We start from the raw sequence: 14,091 nt of genomic DNA, 5'->3' as shown, positions 1-14,091 counted from the left end.
TCCTGATCCAATTTCCTAGATCACCCCCAATCCCATACATCTGCATTTTCTGCAGAAGCCTACCATGGTGAACCTTATCAAACGCCTTACTAAAATCCATATATACCACGTCCACTGCCTTGCCCCCATCCACCTCCTTGGTCACTTTCTCAAAAAACTCAATAAGGTTAGTAAGGCACGACCTACCTGCCACAAAACCATGCTGACTATCACCTATCAATTCATTACTCTCCAAATAACTATAAATCCTATCCCTTATAATTTTTTCCAACATCTTGCCGACAACAGAAGTGAGACTCACCGGTCTATAATTCCCGGGGAAGTCTCTGTTCCCCTTCTTAAACAATGGGACAACATTCGCTAACCTCCAATCTTCTGGTACTATACCAGAGGCCAACGACGACCTGAAGATCAGAGCCAGAGGCTCTGCAATCACTTCTCTTGCCTCCCAGAGAATCCTTGGATAAATCCCATCCGGACCAGGGGATTTATCTATTTTCAGACCCTCCAGAATATCCTGCACATCCTCCTTATCAACTGTAATACTGTCTATTCTACTCCCTTGCAACCCAGTGTCCTCCTCAGCTATATTCATGTCCCCTTGCGTGAACACCGAAGAGAAATATTGGTTCAAAGCTTCACCAATCTCCTCCGGTTCCACACATAACTTCCCTCTGCCATCTATAACTGGCCCTAAACTTGCCCTAACCAACCTTCTGTTCTTGACATACCTATAGAACGCCTTAGGATTCTCTTTAACCCTATCCGCCAAAGTCTTCTCATGTCCCCTTTTAGCCCTTCTAAGCTCGCTCTTCAACTCCCTCTTAGCCAATCTAAAGCTTTCTAGTGCACTACCCGAGTGCTCACGTCTCATCCGAACATAAGCCTCCTTTTTCTTTTTAACCAACAAAGAAACTTTTTTGGTGCACCACGGTTCCCTAGCCCTACCAATTCCTCCTTGCCTGACAGGGACATACCTATCACAGACTCGCAGTAGCTGCTCCTTGAAAAATCTCCACATGTCGGACGTTCCCAGTCCCTGTAATCTCCTAGTCCAACCTATGTTTCCTAATTCTCTCCTAATAGCCTCATAATTACCCTTCCCCCAGCTAAAACCACTGGCCCGAGGTTCATGCCTATCCCTTTCCATCACTAAGGTGAACGTAACCGAATTGTGGTCACTATCACCAAAATGCACACCAACTTCCAAGTCTAGCACCTGGTCTGGCTCATTTCCCAGCACCAGATCCAATATAGCCTCACCTCTAGTTGGCCTGTCTACATACTGAGTCAAAAAACCTTCCTGCACGCTTTGAACAAAAACTGACCCCTCTAACGAGCTAGAGCTATAACAATTCCAGTCAATATTAGTCAAGTTAAAATCCCCCATAACAATTGCCCTATTACTTTCACTCCTAAGCAGGATTGACTCCGCAATCCTTTCCTCAACCTCTCTAGAACTTTTAGAAGGTCTATAAAAGACTCCCAACAGGGTGACCTCTCCTCTCCTATTTCTAATCTCCGCCCATACTACCTCAACAGATAAGTCCTCATCAAACCTCCTCTCTGACACTGTGATACAATCTTTGACCAATAATGCTACCCCTCCCCCTCTTCTACCTCCTTCCCTACTTCGACTAAAACATTTGAACCCCGGGACCTGCAGCATCCATTCCTGCCCCTGCTCTATCCATGTCTCTGAAATAGCCACAACATCGAAGTCCCAGGTACTGATCCACGCTGCAAGTTCACCCACTTTATTGCGAATACTCCTGGCATTGAAGTATACACATTTCAAACCCTGCTCCACCCCACCTCTGCAATGCCGTGCATTGCAGTCCCCATCCATGCATCCCTCACTTTCAGCCCCACTACTCAGGATCCCTCCCCCCCCCCCCCCCCCGAATCAGTTTAAACCTCCCTGCATGGCCTTAGCAAATTTACCCCCCAGGATATTGGTCCCCTTCTGATTAAGGTGTAGACCATCCTTCTCATAGAGGTCACACCTTCCCCAGTACGAGCCCCAATTGCTTAAGTACCTGAACCCCTCCCTCCTGCACCATCCCCTCAGCCATGAATTCAAACCTTCCCTCTCCCTATTCCTCTCTAAACTATCCCGTGGTACAGGCAAGAGTCCAGAGATAACCACTCTGTCAGTCTTGGCCTTTAGTTTCCACCCCAACTCCATAAATCCCTGCCTAATATCCCCTTCCCCTATCCTCCCTATGTCGTGTGTCCCCACATGTACAATAACTTGTGGTTTATCTCCCTCCCCCCTAAGAGTCCTGAATACCCTGTCAGACACATCCCGGACCCCAGCCCCTGGTAGGCAACACACCAACCCTGAGTCCCTACCTTTAGTTCCGACCCTCCTATCTGTCCCCTTAATTGTGGAGTCCCCAATCACAAGGCCCAGTCTTTTACAGCCCCTAACCACCTGAGCTTTCTCACTCGGCTCACCCCCAGAGATCTGCTCTCTCTGCTCAGTTGATTCCTCCTCAACTGTAGCCTCCAGCACCGAAAACCTATTATGGAGGGGAACCGCCCCAGGGGATTGTCTTCCCGATTGCTTCTTACCCCTCCTCCTGGCATTAACCCAAGCCTCATTTCTAGGAGTTACTATTTCTCTATAACTCCTATCAACTTCCACCTCCGCCTCCCGAATTATGCGGAGTTCCTCTACCTCCCCCTCCAGCTCCTTTACACGCTCCTCCAGAAGCTGCAATCTAATGCACTTCTTACAACTAAAATCTCCTGAAACACTACTGGATTTCCTCACCACATACATCCCACAGGAGATGCAGCATACTGCCTGAACTGCCATCCCTGAAGCCATTACCAGGGATGGCAGTTCAGGGAGGAGTTATACAATAAATGGCAGAGTCATCAGGAGTATAGAAACACAGAGGGACCTAGGTGTGCAAGTCCACAAATCCTTGAAGGTGGCAACACAGGTGGAGAAGGTGGTGAAGAAGGCATATGGTATGCTTGCCTTTATAGGACGGGGTATAGAGTATAAAAGCTGGAGTCTGATGATGCAGCTGTATAGAACGCTGGTTAGGCCACATTTGGAGTACTGCGTCCAGTTCTGGTCGCTGCACTACCAGAAGGACGTGGAGGCGTTAGAGAGAGTGCAGAGAAGGTTTACCAGGATGTTGCCTGGTATGGAGGGTCTTGGCTATGAGGAGAGATTGGGTAGACTGGGGTTGTTCTCCTTGGAAAGACGGAGAATGAGGGGAGATCTAATAGAGGTGTACAAGATTATGAAGGGTATAGATAGGGTGAACAGTGGGAAGCTTTTTCCCAGGTCGGGGGTGACGATCACGAGGGGTCACGGACTCAAGGTGAGAGGGGCGAAGTATAACTCAGATATCAGAGGGACGTTTTTTACACAGAGGGTGGTGGGGGCCTGGAATGCGCTGCCAAGTAGGGTGGTGGAGGCAGGCACGCTGACATCGTTTAAGACTTACCTGGATAGTCACATGAGCAGCCTGGGAATGGAGGGATACAAACGATTGGTCTAGTTGGACCAAGGAGCGGCACAGGCTTGGAGGGCCGAAGGGCCTGTTTCCTGTGCTGTACTGTTCTTTGTTCTTTGTCCTGCATTCAATGTTCTGACCGATGAAACCAAGCATGCCGAATGCCTTCTTTACCACTCTGTCAATCTGTGACTCCACTTTCAAGGAGCTATGAACATGTACCCCTAGATCTCTTTGTTCTGTAACTCTTCCCAATGCCCTACCATTAACTGAGTAAATCCTGCCCTGGTTCAATCTACCAAAATGCATTACCTCGCATTTGTCTAAATTAAACTCCATCTGCCATTCGTCAGCCCACTGGCCCAATTGATCAAGATCCCGCTGCAATTGGAGATAACCTTCCTCTCTGTCCACCATGCCACCAATCTTGGTGTCATCTGCAAACTTACTAACCGTGCCCCCTATATTCTCATCCAAATCATGAATATAAATGACAAATAATAGTGGGCCCAGCACTGATCCCTGAGGCACACCACTGGTCACAGGCCTCCAGTTTGAAAAACAACTCTCTACAACACCCTCTGGCTTCTGTGATGGATTAGTTTAAGGCCAAACTCTGTCAAATGCCATTAGGATCCTTAGATTGCCAATGTAATTGCAAATTTGAGTTGCCTATTGGTGCAAAGTTCCCAGGAAATTACAATGTGAAATAGGCAATGCCATTTTTCCTGGAATTACTCCCCTGGTTTACCTTGTCAAAATGATTGAACAGCAAATGTTCACAGCTTTTCTCTCCTTTTAGCTTCAGTGACTTTTTTTCTGAACACCCCTATGATTATCATGGTTACTTAGATCACTGAAGAATGGTTCTGATGAGCTTTATAATGTCTATTGCACTGCCATCTCCCACTTTCATTCCACTGCGACTTTAATCCTTAATTACACTTAACATTCTCTGAAATCAACTGAACAAATCAATTAGCTTTCCTTTTTTAAGATACAAGTCAGTATAGTGCTCACTGATAATCCTTATATGTGCTACGGGTTTGTTTATGCACCATAAAATGGGGTAACACCATGGAAGATACAATTGCATTTGATCCAGAGACAGGAGACAATGTAAAAATAAATCCTACCCTCCAAGACTCATTTATTTATTCTTTATTAATTAATTTGATAATATTTTAATTCATTGTTTGACATAAGTTCTGTATCAATGATCAGGCATCACGTGATTAAAGACAGGATTGAAGTACTGAAGATCAGCACCCGTTTCTGTGCTCCAAAAGGAATGGGTTTGAGAAATGTTGGGAATACTTTACAACTCTGCTCACATCACTCGCATACATATAGTTTATTTAAAAATTGTAATTTTTACCTGAACAAGGGTTTTTAAATTTGTTCCCTCGTTTTCTTCACATCATTCTGAAGAAATATTTAAGCAGAAATTGCTAGACTTTTTTGCCAGTACAGCTGACTAAAGTATAGTGATGTATCCTGGGAAGTTAGACACTGCATATTCTAAATACAGCTCACAGTCCCGGCTTTGGTCAAAAATAACAAGTTCAAGCCTAGGCTTTTGGGAGAGGCTGAGGCCTTCAACTGAAAGCTCTAGGCATTAAAAGACAGGGCAGTGGCTGAATTTAATCATATCATCGTAAATGTATTTTTTCAGTTTAATGACAGCAGAAGAATAAAATTGTGAAACATTTTTCAGAATGCATTTTAACTTTTCATTCGTAGGAACTAGGTGGACAGATTGCAAAAAAGTTGATATATTCTTACTATAAAATAAAGCAGCTATCATATGCAATATAGGTTTTGGCAGGATAAAAATAACACCTTTAACATTGAAACGCCACTCAGAAGTTATAGGTACTCCAAGTAACTCACGAATTTTCAGGCAAATGTGTACTCTAAGTACCAAATTTAATGGGGCGATTCTCCCCAAAAAATTTTAAGTGTCAAATTCACATAAAAATTGGGAGTAAATCCTGCTGTTTTTTTCACCGGGAGTTTCTCACACTCAGTGCGCTGCGATTTCTGGCGTGGAGCTGACAGTGCCAGAAATCCAGAGCCCGGAGAGTCGCAGAGGCCGTGGCGCCCAGCGGGAAGCCCGCGAAACAGCCTCTGCTTGAGTCTCCCAGCCCGCTACACTACAAAAGCAGCGCAGCAGGCTGGGAGAATCACCCCCAATATATTGTGAATTAATCACCTGCAGTGATGCACACTGTAATTTGGATAACATGATCATTTCCTTACCTGTTTCTTGTGTCTGACTGATTCTCTTTGTCTCTAATCATTGGCTTCCGCCTCCTTTCTATTGTTTTTATTTCCTTAATCCTTTTTCTTCCAGATTATTCCACCTCTGCCTCTCTCTGGCCTTTTCTTCTCTTCTGACTCTCAGGACTGCTACATTTTAACAAAACTCCCAAGACAACTGATCATTTTTCAGTTTACTCAATGAATATTATTCTGGATTAAATTAGGATATTTACCTATATTGTATTCAGGATTTTGTCTTTTATTTTTATTTGTGTAATTTGATTAGCTGATAAAGCTGTGCAATATAGAATGAGTTTTAATATATATGCATTTCCCATGCATACCAGGTTTCCAGAATGTTGCCAGGAGGGATATTGGTACTTGGGGTGTTTCTTATCAGACCTCCAAAAATGACCAAGGAGGAAGCTCATGATATTTTTCGAAAAGTGAGTATGAGGCCTTAGTCATTTTGTTTTGCTATTTTTAAGTGCTTACACGTGCTTTTGATATATTGTGGAATGTAGATGGAGCTAACATACATGACATAAATAGCGTAATATGCATTATAAGCACAAATGAATGATAGATTAGATTCTAATGTGTGATGTTAAAGAACATAATTAGCAGTAGGCAGGTTAGTTCAGGGATAATGAGAAATTACTAACGAAAACAACAGAATGCTGCTGGGGCTATGTCATAAATTGCAGAAAGATAGAAATGTTGCAGAGCAGAGAAGATAGAAGGCTCAGGCGACAAGGATGATCAATACAGTGTACAAAAGCTTGGGTATACTGATGTTAATGGGCAGCTTGAATGTAAAACCCCAAAATAAATAGTTACATAGAAGACAGTTCTTGTTACATTGCAGCTATGTATCAGCATAAATACTTAGTCAAACGTTGAATGTAAATTCATTTATATGGTATATGGGTAATTTGAATCATGGTGCATGGTAAGTGTAGCATGCTTGGGAGAAACTGGTGACTTTGGACCAATGGTTCCCAAAGATCTCCACCACTGAGATTTTCCATGTCTTATGTATGGGTCTGTTGTAGATCAAGTTATGGAGATGGATTGCTGTTTTTACTCAACTACTCCATTATCATTAGAACAATCAGGATACATTAAGCCTTCACTTAAATTCATGACTTTCAGGAATGCAACCACAACTTTAAATGAAACAACCTTAAGTGACTCATAGGTTTCCATAGGATTCAATATAAAAACCAGAATTGAGTTCCTTAAGATATTTCTCACATAGAAAAAAGCAATGTACAAGTCAAAGTACTGTATCGTACAAGTGCAGCACTGTGTATTCCTAGATGAAATAAGTTGCAAAATAAAATACATCACTAAATATAAAGGAAATACAAATATACAAACTAAATTTGTTTAAAAACAGTTACATTGCCTCAGGACACTACTGTTAAATTGACCAGGTTGTATCTGGTGGCAGATGTTGGTTGGTGCAGTTAACAGCTACCAGCACTGAACAACTCCTACCACTAGATGGAGCCCAGGAATTAGTGTGAGTTCAGGAGTTGGAGCCGGGAGCCACTGAAGAACAGACCCTAAGGACCTGCATAAGAACAGAGGCTGGGAGGCAAGTGGTGGGGAGGTGGGGAGGTGGGCAAGTGGTGATGGGGGGGAGAAGCAATTAAAATTGGCCATCAGCAAGGTGGGGGATAGGGACAAGGCCAGGGGTCAACAAGCAAGGTGAGAAGCAATTACGGCTGGGAGCGGCAAGGCTGGAAATCAGCATGGTGGGTGAAAGGCAATACCTGGAGTGGGGGGAAGAAGGACTAAGGGCAAGGGTTGGAGTACTGGAAGAAAAGTCATGTGAGCAGATAAACCATAGCGGTCTAAAGATAAAGTTTATTTATTAGTGTCACAAGTAGGCTTACATTATCACTGCAATAAGTTACTGTGAAAATCCCCTAGTCACCACATTCCGGTGCCTGTTCGAGTACACTGAGGGAGAATTTAGCATGGCCAATGCATCTAACCAGCATGTCTTTCGGACTACAGAAGTTGTTTGTGGTAAACGACATTAAAGTGAAAGTGGCTTTGTTGATTGGACATACTGTGATTATTTTATTAACACGTTAAGTGAGGACTTACTTTATTAGCTGGCTAGATACATCTAAGGCCGAATTCTCTGACCTCGCCCTCAGCTGGGATTCTCCAGTCCCGCAGGTGACAGAAGTGTTCGTGAGGGATCACTTTGGGACCAGTGACCATAATTCTATTGGTTTTAAGATAGCTATGGAGAATGATAGGTCCGGCCCAAAAGTTAAAATTCTAAATTGGGGCAAGGCCAATTTTGATGGTATCAGGCAGGAACTTTCAAAAGTTAATTGGGGGAGTCTGTGGGAAGGCAAAGGGACGTCTGGTAAGTGGCACACTTTCAAAAGTGTGTTAACCAGGGTTCAGGGTAAACACATTCCTTTTAGAGTGAAGGGAAAGGCTGGCAAAGTAGGGAACCCTGGATGACTCGGCATATTGAGGCCCTGGTCAAGAAGAAGAAAGAGGCACATGGCATGCATAGGCAGCTGGGATCAAGCGAATCCCTTGAAGAGTATAGGGGGTGTAGGAGTAGAGTTAAGCGAGAAATCAGGAGGGAAAAAAGGGGACACGAGATTGTTTTGGCAGATGAGGCAAAGGAGAATCCAAAGAGCTTCTACAAATACATAAAGGGCAAAAGAGTAACAAGGGAGAGAGTAGGGCCTCTTAAGGATCAACAAGGTCATCTATGTGCGGATCCACAAGTGATGGGTGAGATCCTAAATGAATATTTCTCATCAGTATTTACTGTTGAGAAAAGCATGGATGTTAGGCAGCTTGGGGAAATAAATAGTGATGTCTTGAGGAGTGTACATATTACAGAGAAGGAAGTGCTGGAAGTCTTAAAGTGCATCAAGGTAGATAAATCCCCGGGACCTTATGAAGTATATCCCAGGACATTGTGGGAGGCGAGGGAAGCAATTGCGGGTTCCCTTGCCGAGATATTTGAATCATCGATAGTCACGGGTGAGGTGCCTGAAGATTGGAGAGTGGCAAATGTTGTGCCTTTGTTTAAAAAGGGCTGCAGGGAAAAGCCTTGGAACTACAGGCCAGTGAGCCTCACATCTGTGGTGGGTAAATTGTTGGAAGGTATTTTGAGAGATAGGATCTGCAGGCATTTAGAGACGCAAGTACTGATTAGGGACAGTCAGCATGGCTTTGTGAGTGGAAAATCATGTCTCACAAATTTGATGGAGTTTTTTGAAGGGATAACCAAGAAGGCAGATGAGGGCAGTGCAGTAGACGTTGTCTACATGGACTTGAGCAAGACCTTTGACAAGGTACCGCATGGTAGGTCGTTGTATCAGGTTAAATCTCCTGGGATTCAGGGTGAGGTATCTAAATGGATACAAAATTGGCTTCTTGACAGAAGCCAGAGGGTGGTTGTAGAGAGTTGTTTTTCAAACTGGAGGCCTGTGACCAGCGGTGTGCCTCAGGGATCAGTGCTGGGTCCACTGTTATTTGTCATTTATATTAATGATTTGGATGAGAATATAGGAGGCATGGTTAGTAAGTTTGCAGATGACACCAAGATTGGTGGCATAGTGGACAGTGAAGAAAGTTATCTCGGATTGCAACGGGATCTTGATCAATTGGGCCAGTGGGCTAATGAATGGCAAATGGAGTTTAATTTAGACAAATGCGAGGTGATGCATTTTGGTAGATTGAACCAGGACAGGACTTACTCAGTAAATGGTAAGGCATTGGGGAGAGTTACAGAACAAAGAGATCTAGGGGTACATGTTCATAGCTCCTTGAAAGTGGAGTCACAGGTGAACAGAGTGGTGAAGAAGGCATTCGGCATTTTTGGTTTCATCGGTCAGAACATTGAATACAGGAGTTGGAATGTCTTGTTGAAGTTGTACAAGACATTGGTAAGGCCACACTTGGAATACTGGTGTGCAATTCTGGTCACCCTATTATAGAAAGGATATTATTAAACTAGAAAGAGTGTAGAAAAGATTTACTAGGATGCTACCGGGACTTGATGGATTGAGTTATAAGGAGAGGCTGGATTGACTGGGACTTTTTTCTCTGGAGCGTAGGAGGCTGAGGGGTGATCTTATAGAGGTCTATAAAATAATGAGGGGCACAAATCAGCTAGATGGTCAATATCTTTTCCCAAAGGTAGGGGAGTCTAAAACTAGAGGGCATAGGTTTAAGGTGGGAGGGGAGAGATACAAAAGTGTCCAGAGGGGCAATTGTTTCACACACAGGGTGGTGAGTGTCTGGAACAAGCTACCAGAGGTAGTAGTAGAGGCGGGTACAATTTTGTCTTTTAAAAAGCATTTAGATAGTTAGATGGGTACAATGGGTATAGAGGGATATGGGCCAAATGCAGGCAATTAGGATTAGCTTATGGGTTTAAAAAAAAAAGGGCGGCATGGACAAGTTGGGCCGAAGGGCCTGTTATCATGCTGTAAACCTCTATGACTCTATGCTGTGAATGGAGTTTTGGCTGAGTGCCAAATTCTCCGCTCTCACCTGCAGCGGTGATGGGACGAGCGAGATCAGAGAATCCTAACCTAAGCCTTTTTTTGATCTAACAATTCCTGTGTTCCTTGTGTCTATTTTTGCTCAAGCAAATTGATTTGCTTCTTACATTTTGCCATTTTCTATATCAGCCTTACTGTAACAACAAATGCCAAACTATTGAGTGTCAGAAGTTCCCTCGCTTAAATGGAACTAAGGAGAGTATTTCTCTTCTGACAATAAGAATCTATACACATCTGCTGTTAATTTTTGTCACATCCAGTCGTGAACGGTGGTGGACAATTAAACAACCAGCTGGAAGATGAGGCTCCACAAATATCTCCATGAGGGATCTCGTCACATCAGTGCAAAAGATGAGGCTGAAGCATTTGCAACAATCTGGAGTCAGAAAAAATGATTGGATGATCCTGAGGTCCCCAGTATCACAGATGCGAGTCTTCAGACAATTAGATTCACTCTACATAATGTCAAGAAATGGCTGAAGGCACAGGACACTGCAAAGACTATGGATCCTGACAACATTCTGGCAATAAGTACTGACATTTGTGCTCCGGATCTAGCTGCTTCCCTGGCAGTCTCCCTAGTGCAGCTACAATACTGTGATCTACCCAGCAAAGTGGAAAAGTGTCCAGATGTGGCCTCTCCACAGAAAGGTCAAATCCAAATTGGCCAATTAGTGCCTTATCTATCTACTTTCGATCATTAATAAAGTGATGGAATGGGTCATCAACAATGCTATCAAAACAGCATTTACTCACCAATAACCTGCTCACTGATGCTTAATTCGGGTTATGATGTGGAGATGCCGGCGTTGGACTGGGGTAAACACAGTACGAGTTTTAACAACACCAGGTTAAAGTCCAACAGGTTTATTTGGTAGCAAATGCCATTAGCTTTCGGAGCGCTGCTCCTTCGTCAGATGGAGTGGAAATCTGCTCTCAAACAGGGCACAGAGACACAAAATCAAGTTACAGAATACAGATTAGAATGCGAATCTCTACAGCCAACCAGGTCTTAAAGATACAGACAATGTGAGTGGAGGGAGCATTAAGCACAGGTTAAAGAGATGTGTATTGTCTCCAGACAGGACAGCCAGTGAGATTCTGCAAGTCCAGGAGGCAAGCTGTGGGGGTTACTGATAGTGTGACATAAACCCAAGATCCCGGTTTAGGCCATCCTCATGTGTGCGGAACTTGGCTATCAGTTTCTGCTCAGCGACCCTGCGCTGTCATCTGTCGTGAAGGCCGCCTTGGAGAACGCTTACCCAAAGATCAGAGGCTGAATGCCCATGACTGCTGAAGTGCTCCCCCACAGGAAGAGAACAGTCTTGCCTGGTGATTGTCGAGCGGTGTTCATTCATCCGTTGTCGTAGCGTCTGCATGGTTTCCCCAATGTACCATGCCTCGGGACATCCTTTCCTGCAGCGTATCAGGTAGCCAACGTTGGCCGAGTTGCAAGAGTAGGTACCGTGTACCTGGTAGATGGTGTTCTCACGTGAGATGATGGCATCCGTGTCGATGATCCGGCACGTCTTGCAGAGGTTGCTGCGGCAGGGTTGCGTGGTGTCGTGGTCACTGTCCTCCTGAAGGCTGGGTAGTTTGCTATGGACAATGGTCTGTTTGAGGTTGTGCGGTTGTTTGAAGGCAAGAAGTGGGGGTGTGGGGATGGCCTTGGCGAGATGTTCGTCTTCATCAATGACATGTTGAAGGCTCCGGAGGAGATGCCGTAGCTTCTCCGCTCCGGGGAAGTACTGGACGACGAAGGATACTCTGTCCACCGTGTCCCGTGTTTGTCTTCTGAGGAGGTCGGTGCGGTTTTTCGCTGTGGCCTTCCTGTGGGGGAGCTGTTCTCTTCCTGTGGGGGAGCACTTCAGCGGTCACGGGCATTCAGCCTCTGATCTTCGGATAAGCGTTCTCCAAGGCGACCTTCACGACACACGACAGTGCAGAGTCGTTGAGCAGAAACTGATAGCCAAGTTCCGCACACATGAGGACAGCCTAAACCGGATGTTGGGTTTATGTCACACTATCAGTAACCCCCACAGCTTGCCTCCTGGACTTGTAGAATCTCACTGGCTGTTCTGTCTGGAGACAATACACATCTCTTTAACCTGTGCTTAATGCTCCCTCCACTCACATTGTCTGTATCTTTAAGACCTGGTTGGCTGTAGAGATTCACATTCTAATCCGTATTCTGTTACTTGATTTTGTGTCTCTGTGCCCTGTGTGAGAGCAGATTTCCACTCCATCTGACGAAGGAGCAGCGCTCCGAAAGCTAATGGCATTTGCTACCAAATAAACCTGTTGGATTTTAACCTGGTGTTGTTAAAACTCTTACCTAATTCGGGTTATGTCAGGCCCACTCAGCTCCTGACTTCATTATAACCTTGGTTCAAGCATAGACATCTGCTTCACCAATGACCTCTCCATCACAAGGTCAGAAGTGGGGATGTTCATTAAGGATGACTGCATAACGATTTGAAGATTCTTTTCAACGGTAATATTTTCTTTCAATGGCAGATGCATTGAACACATATTTTGTGTCAGTTCTATTTGAGCAAAAGGCTGGAACACCCCAGATCATGATGGACTTCATCTTAGGGTCTTAAAAGAAGTGATTGCTTAGATAGTATTCAATTTAATCTTCGAAAATTCCCTAGATTCTGGAAAGGTCAGCCTGAGTTTTCACCCAGTCAGATTGACTAGGGAGCTCGATAAAAATGGGTACTGATTCTGGAATTTCTCACCTGTTGGTGGGCTGTCTGATTTTCGGGAGTGCCAGTAAAGAGTGTGGGCTGCTTCCTGTCAGAAGTCTGCATCTAGCAGTCCTGACCTGGCCAGCTCCATTGTAAGATAAGTACCTCCTACCTCTCCACAATTTCCAGAGTCAGGTCAGGTTTTTAAAGAGACATTGTTCACGACCTCTTAGAGGCATTGTGAACCTTAATATGCATGAAGGGACTGTTAAAAAGTAAGTTCACAAGGTCCTCCTCTTGCTCCCATGTCACATCATGGCGCCTCAGCCAGCTCCTATATTCCCTCATGCCTGCTATGCCAAACTCTGCCCTTCAACCCACCCCTATGACACCTCATGCATTCCCATGCTGATTGCTACCCTTTGCAGGCACTTAGAAAATCATGATGCAATCTGGCTGTATCAACGTGATTTTGTGAAAGAGTAATCGCGCTTTACTGATTTAGTAGTTCGTTGAGGAAGAAGGAAGAAACATGGATAAAGCGAAACCTGTAGATGTAGTGTATTTGGATTTCCAAAAAATATTTGACCAAGTGCCTCATCAAAGTTACTTCATGAAATACGAGCTAATGGTGTGGGTAGCATATGCGCATGGATAGAAGATTGGTTAGCTAACAGAAAGCAGAGCATAGGGGTAAAATAGGTTATTTTGAGGTTAGCAAAATTGAACCAGTGACGTTTCCAGTTGTGGGGCCTCAACTATTTACAATCTGGCAATGACTTGAATGAAGGGGCCAAATGTATGGTAGCTAAATTTGCAAATGACACAATGATTGGTAGGAGAGTAAGTTGTGAAGAGGACATAAGGAGTCTGTAAAGCGATCCGGGTTAACTGATCGGGCAAACATTTGACTGATGGAATATAACATGGAAAAAAGTGAGCTTTTCCACTTTGGCAGAAAGAATAGAAAAGCAGTATATTATTTACATGGAGAGAGATTGCAGAACTATGGTTCTATGGTTCTAACTCTGCAGTACAGAGGGATCTGGCTCTCCTGGTCGGCACGGTAGCACAGTGGTTAGCACTGCTGCTTCA

At 44.3% G+C, this 14,091-nt stretch overlaps 1 protein-coding gene across 6 annotated transcripts in view; it reads left to right on the top strand.

The window, feature by feature from the left end:
* Positions 1 to 14,091, top strand: part of odr4 (odr-4 GPCR localization factor homolog) — a 97,813-nt gene that overhangs the window by 17,568 nt on the left and 66,154 nt on the right. For all 6 annotated transcript variants that reach the window (XM_078218343.1, XM_078218344.1, XM_078218346.1 and 3 more), the window contains one exon: positions 6,092 to 6,190. In XM_078218343.1, coding sequence (XP_078074469.1) covers positions 6,092 to 6,190 — 99 coding nt within the window. The remainder of the gene's footprint in view (positions 1 to 6,091; positions 6,191 to 14,091) is intronic.

The sequence above is a fragment of the Mustelus asterias genome, chromosome 8 (assembly GCF_964213995.1).
Source record: "Mustelus asterias chromosome 8, sMusAst1.hap1.1, whole genome shotgun sequence".
Classification (NCBI taxonomy): Eukaryota; Metazoa; Chordata; class Chondrichthyes; order Carcharhiniformes; family Triakidae; genus Mustelus; species Mustelus asterias.
Note: the sequence above shows the minus strand (reverse complement) of the source record. Positions and strands in the feature narration are given on the sequence as shown.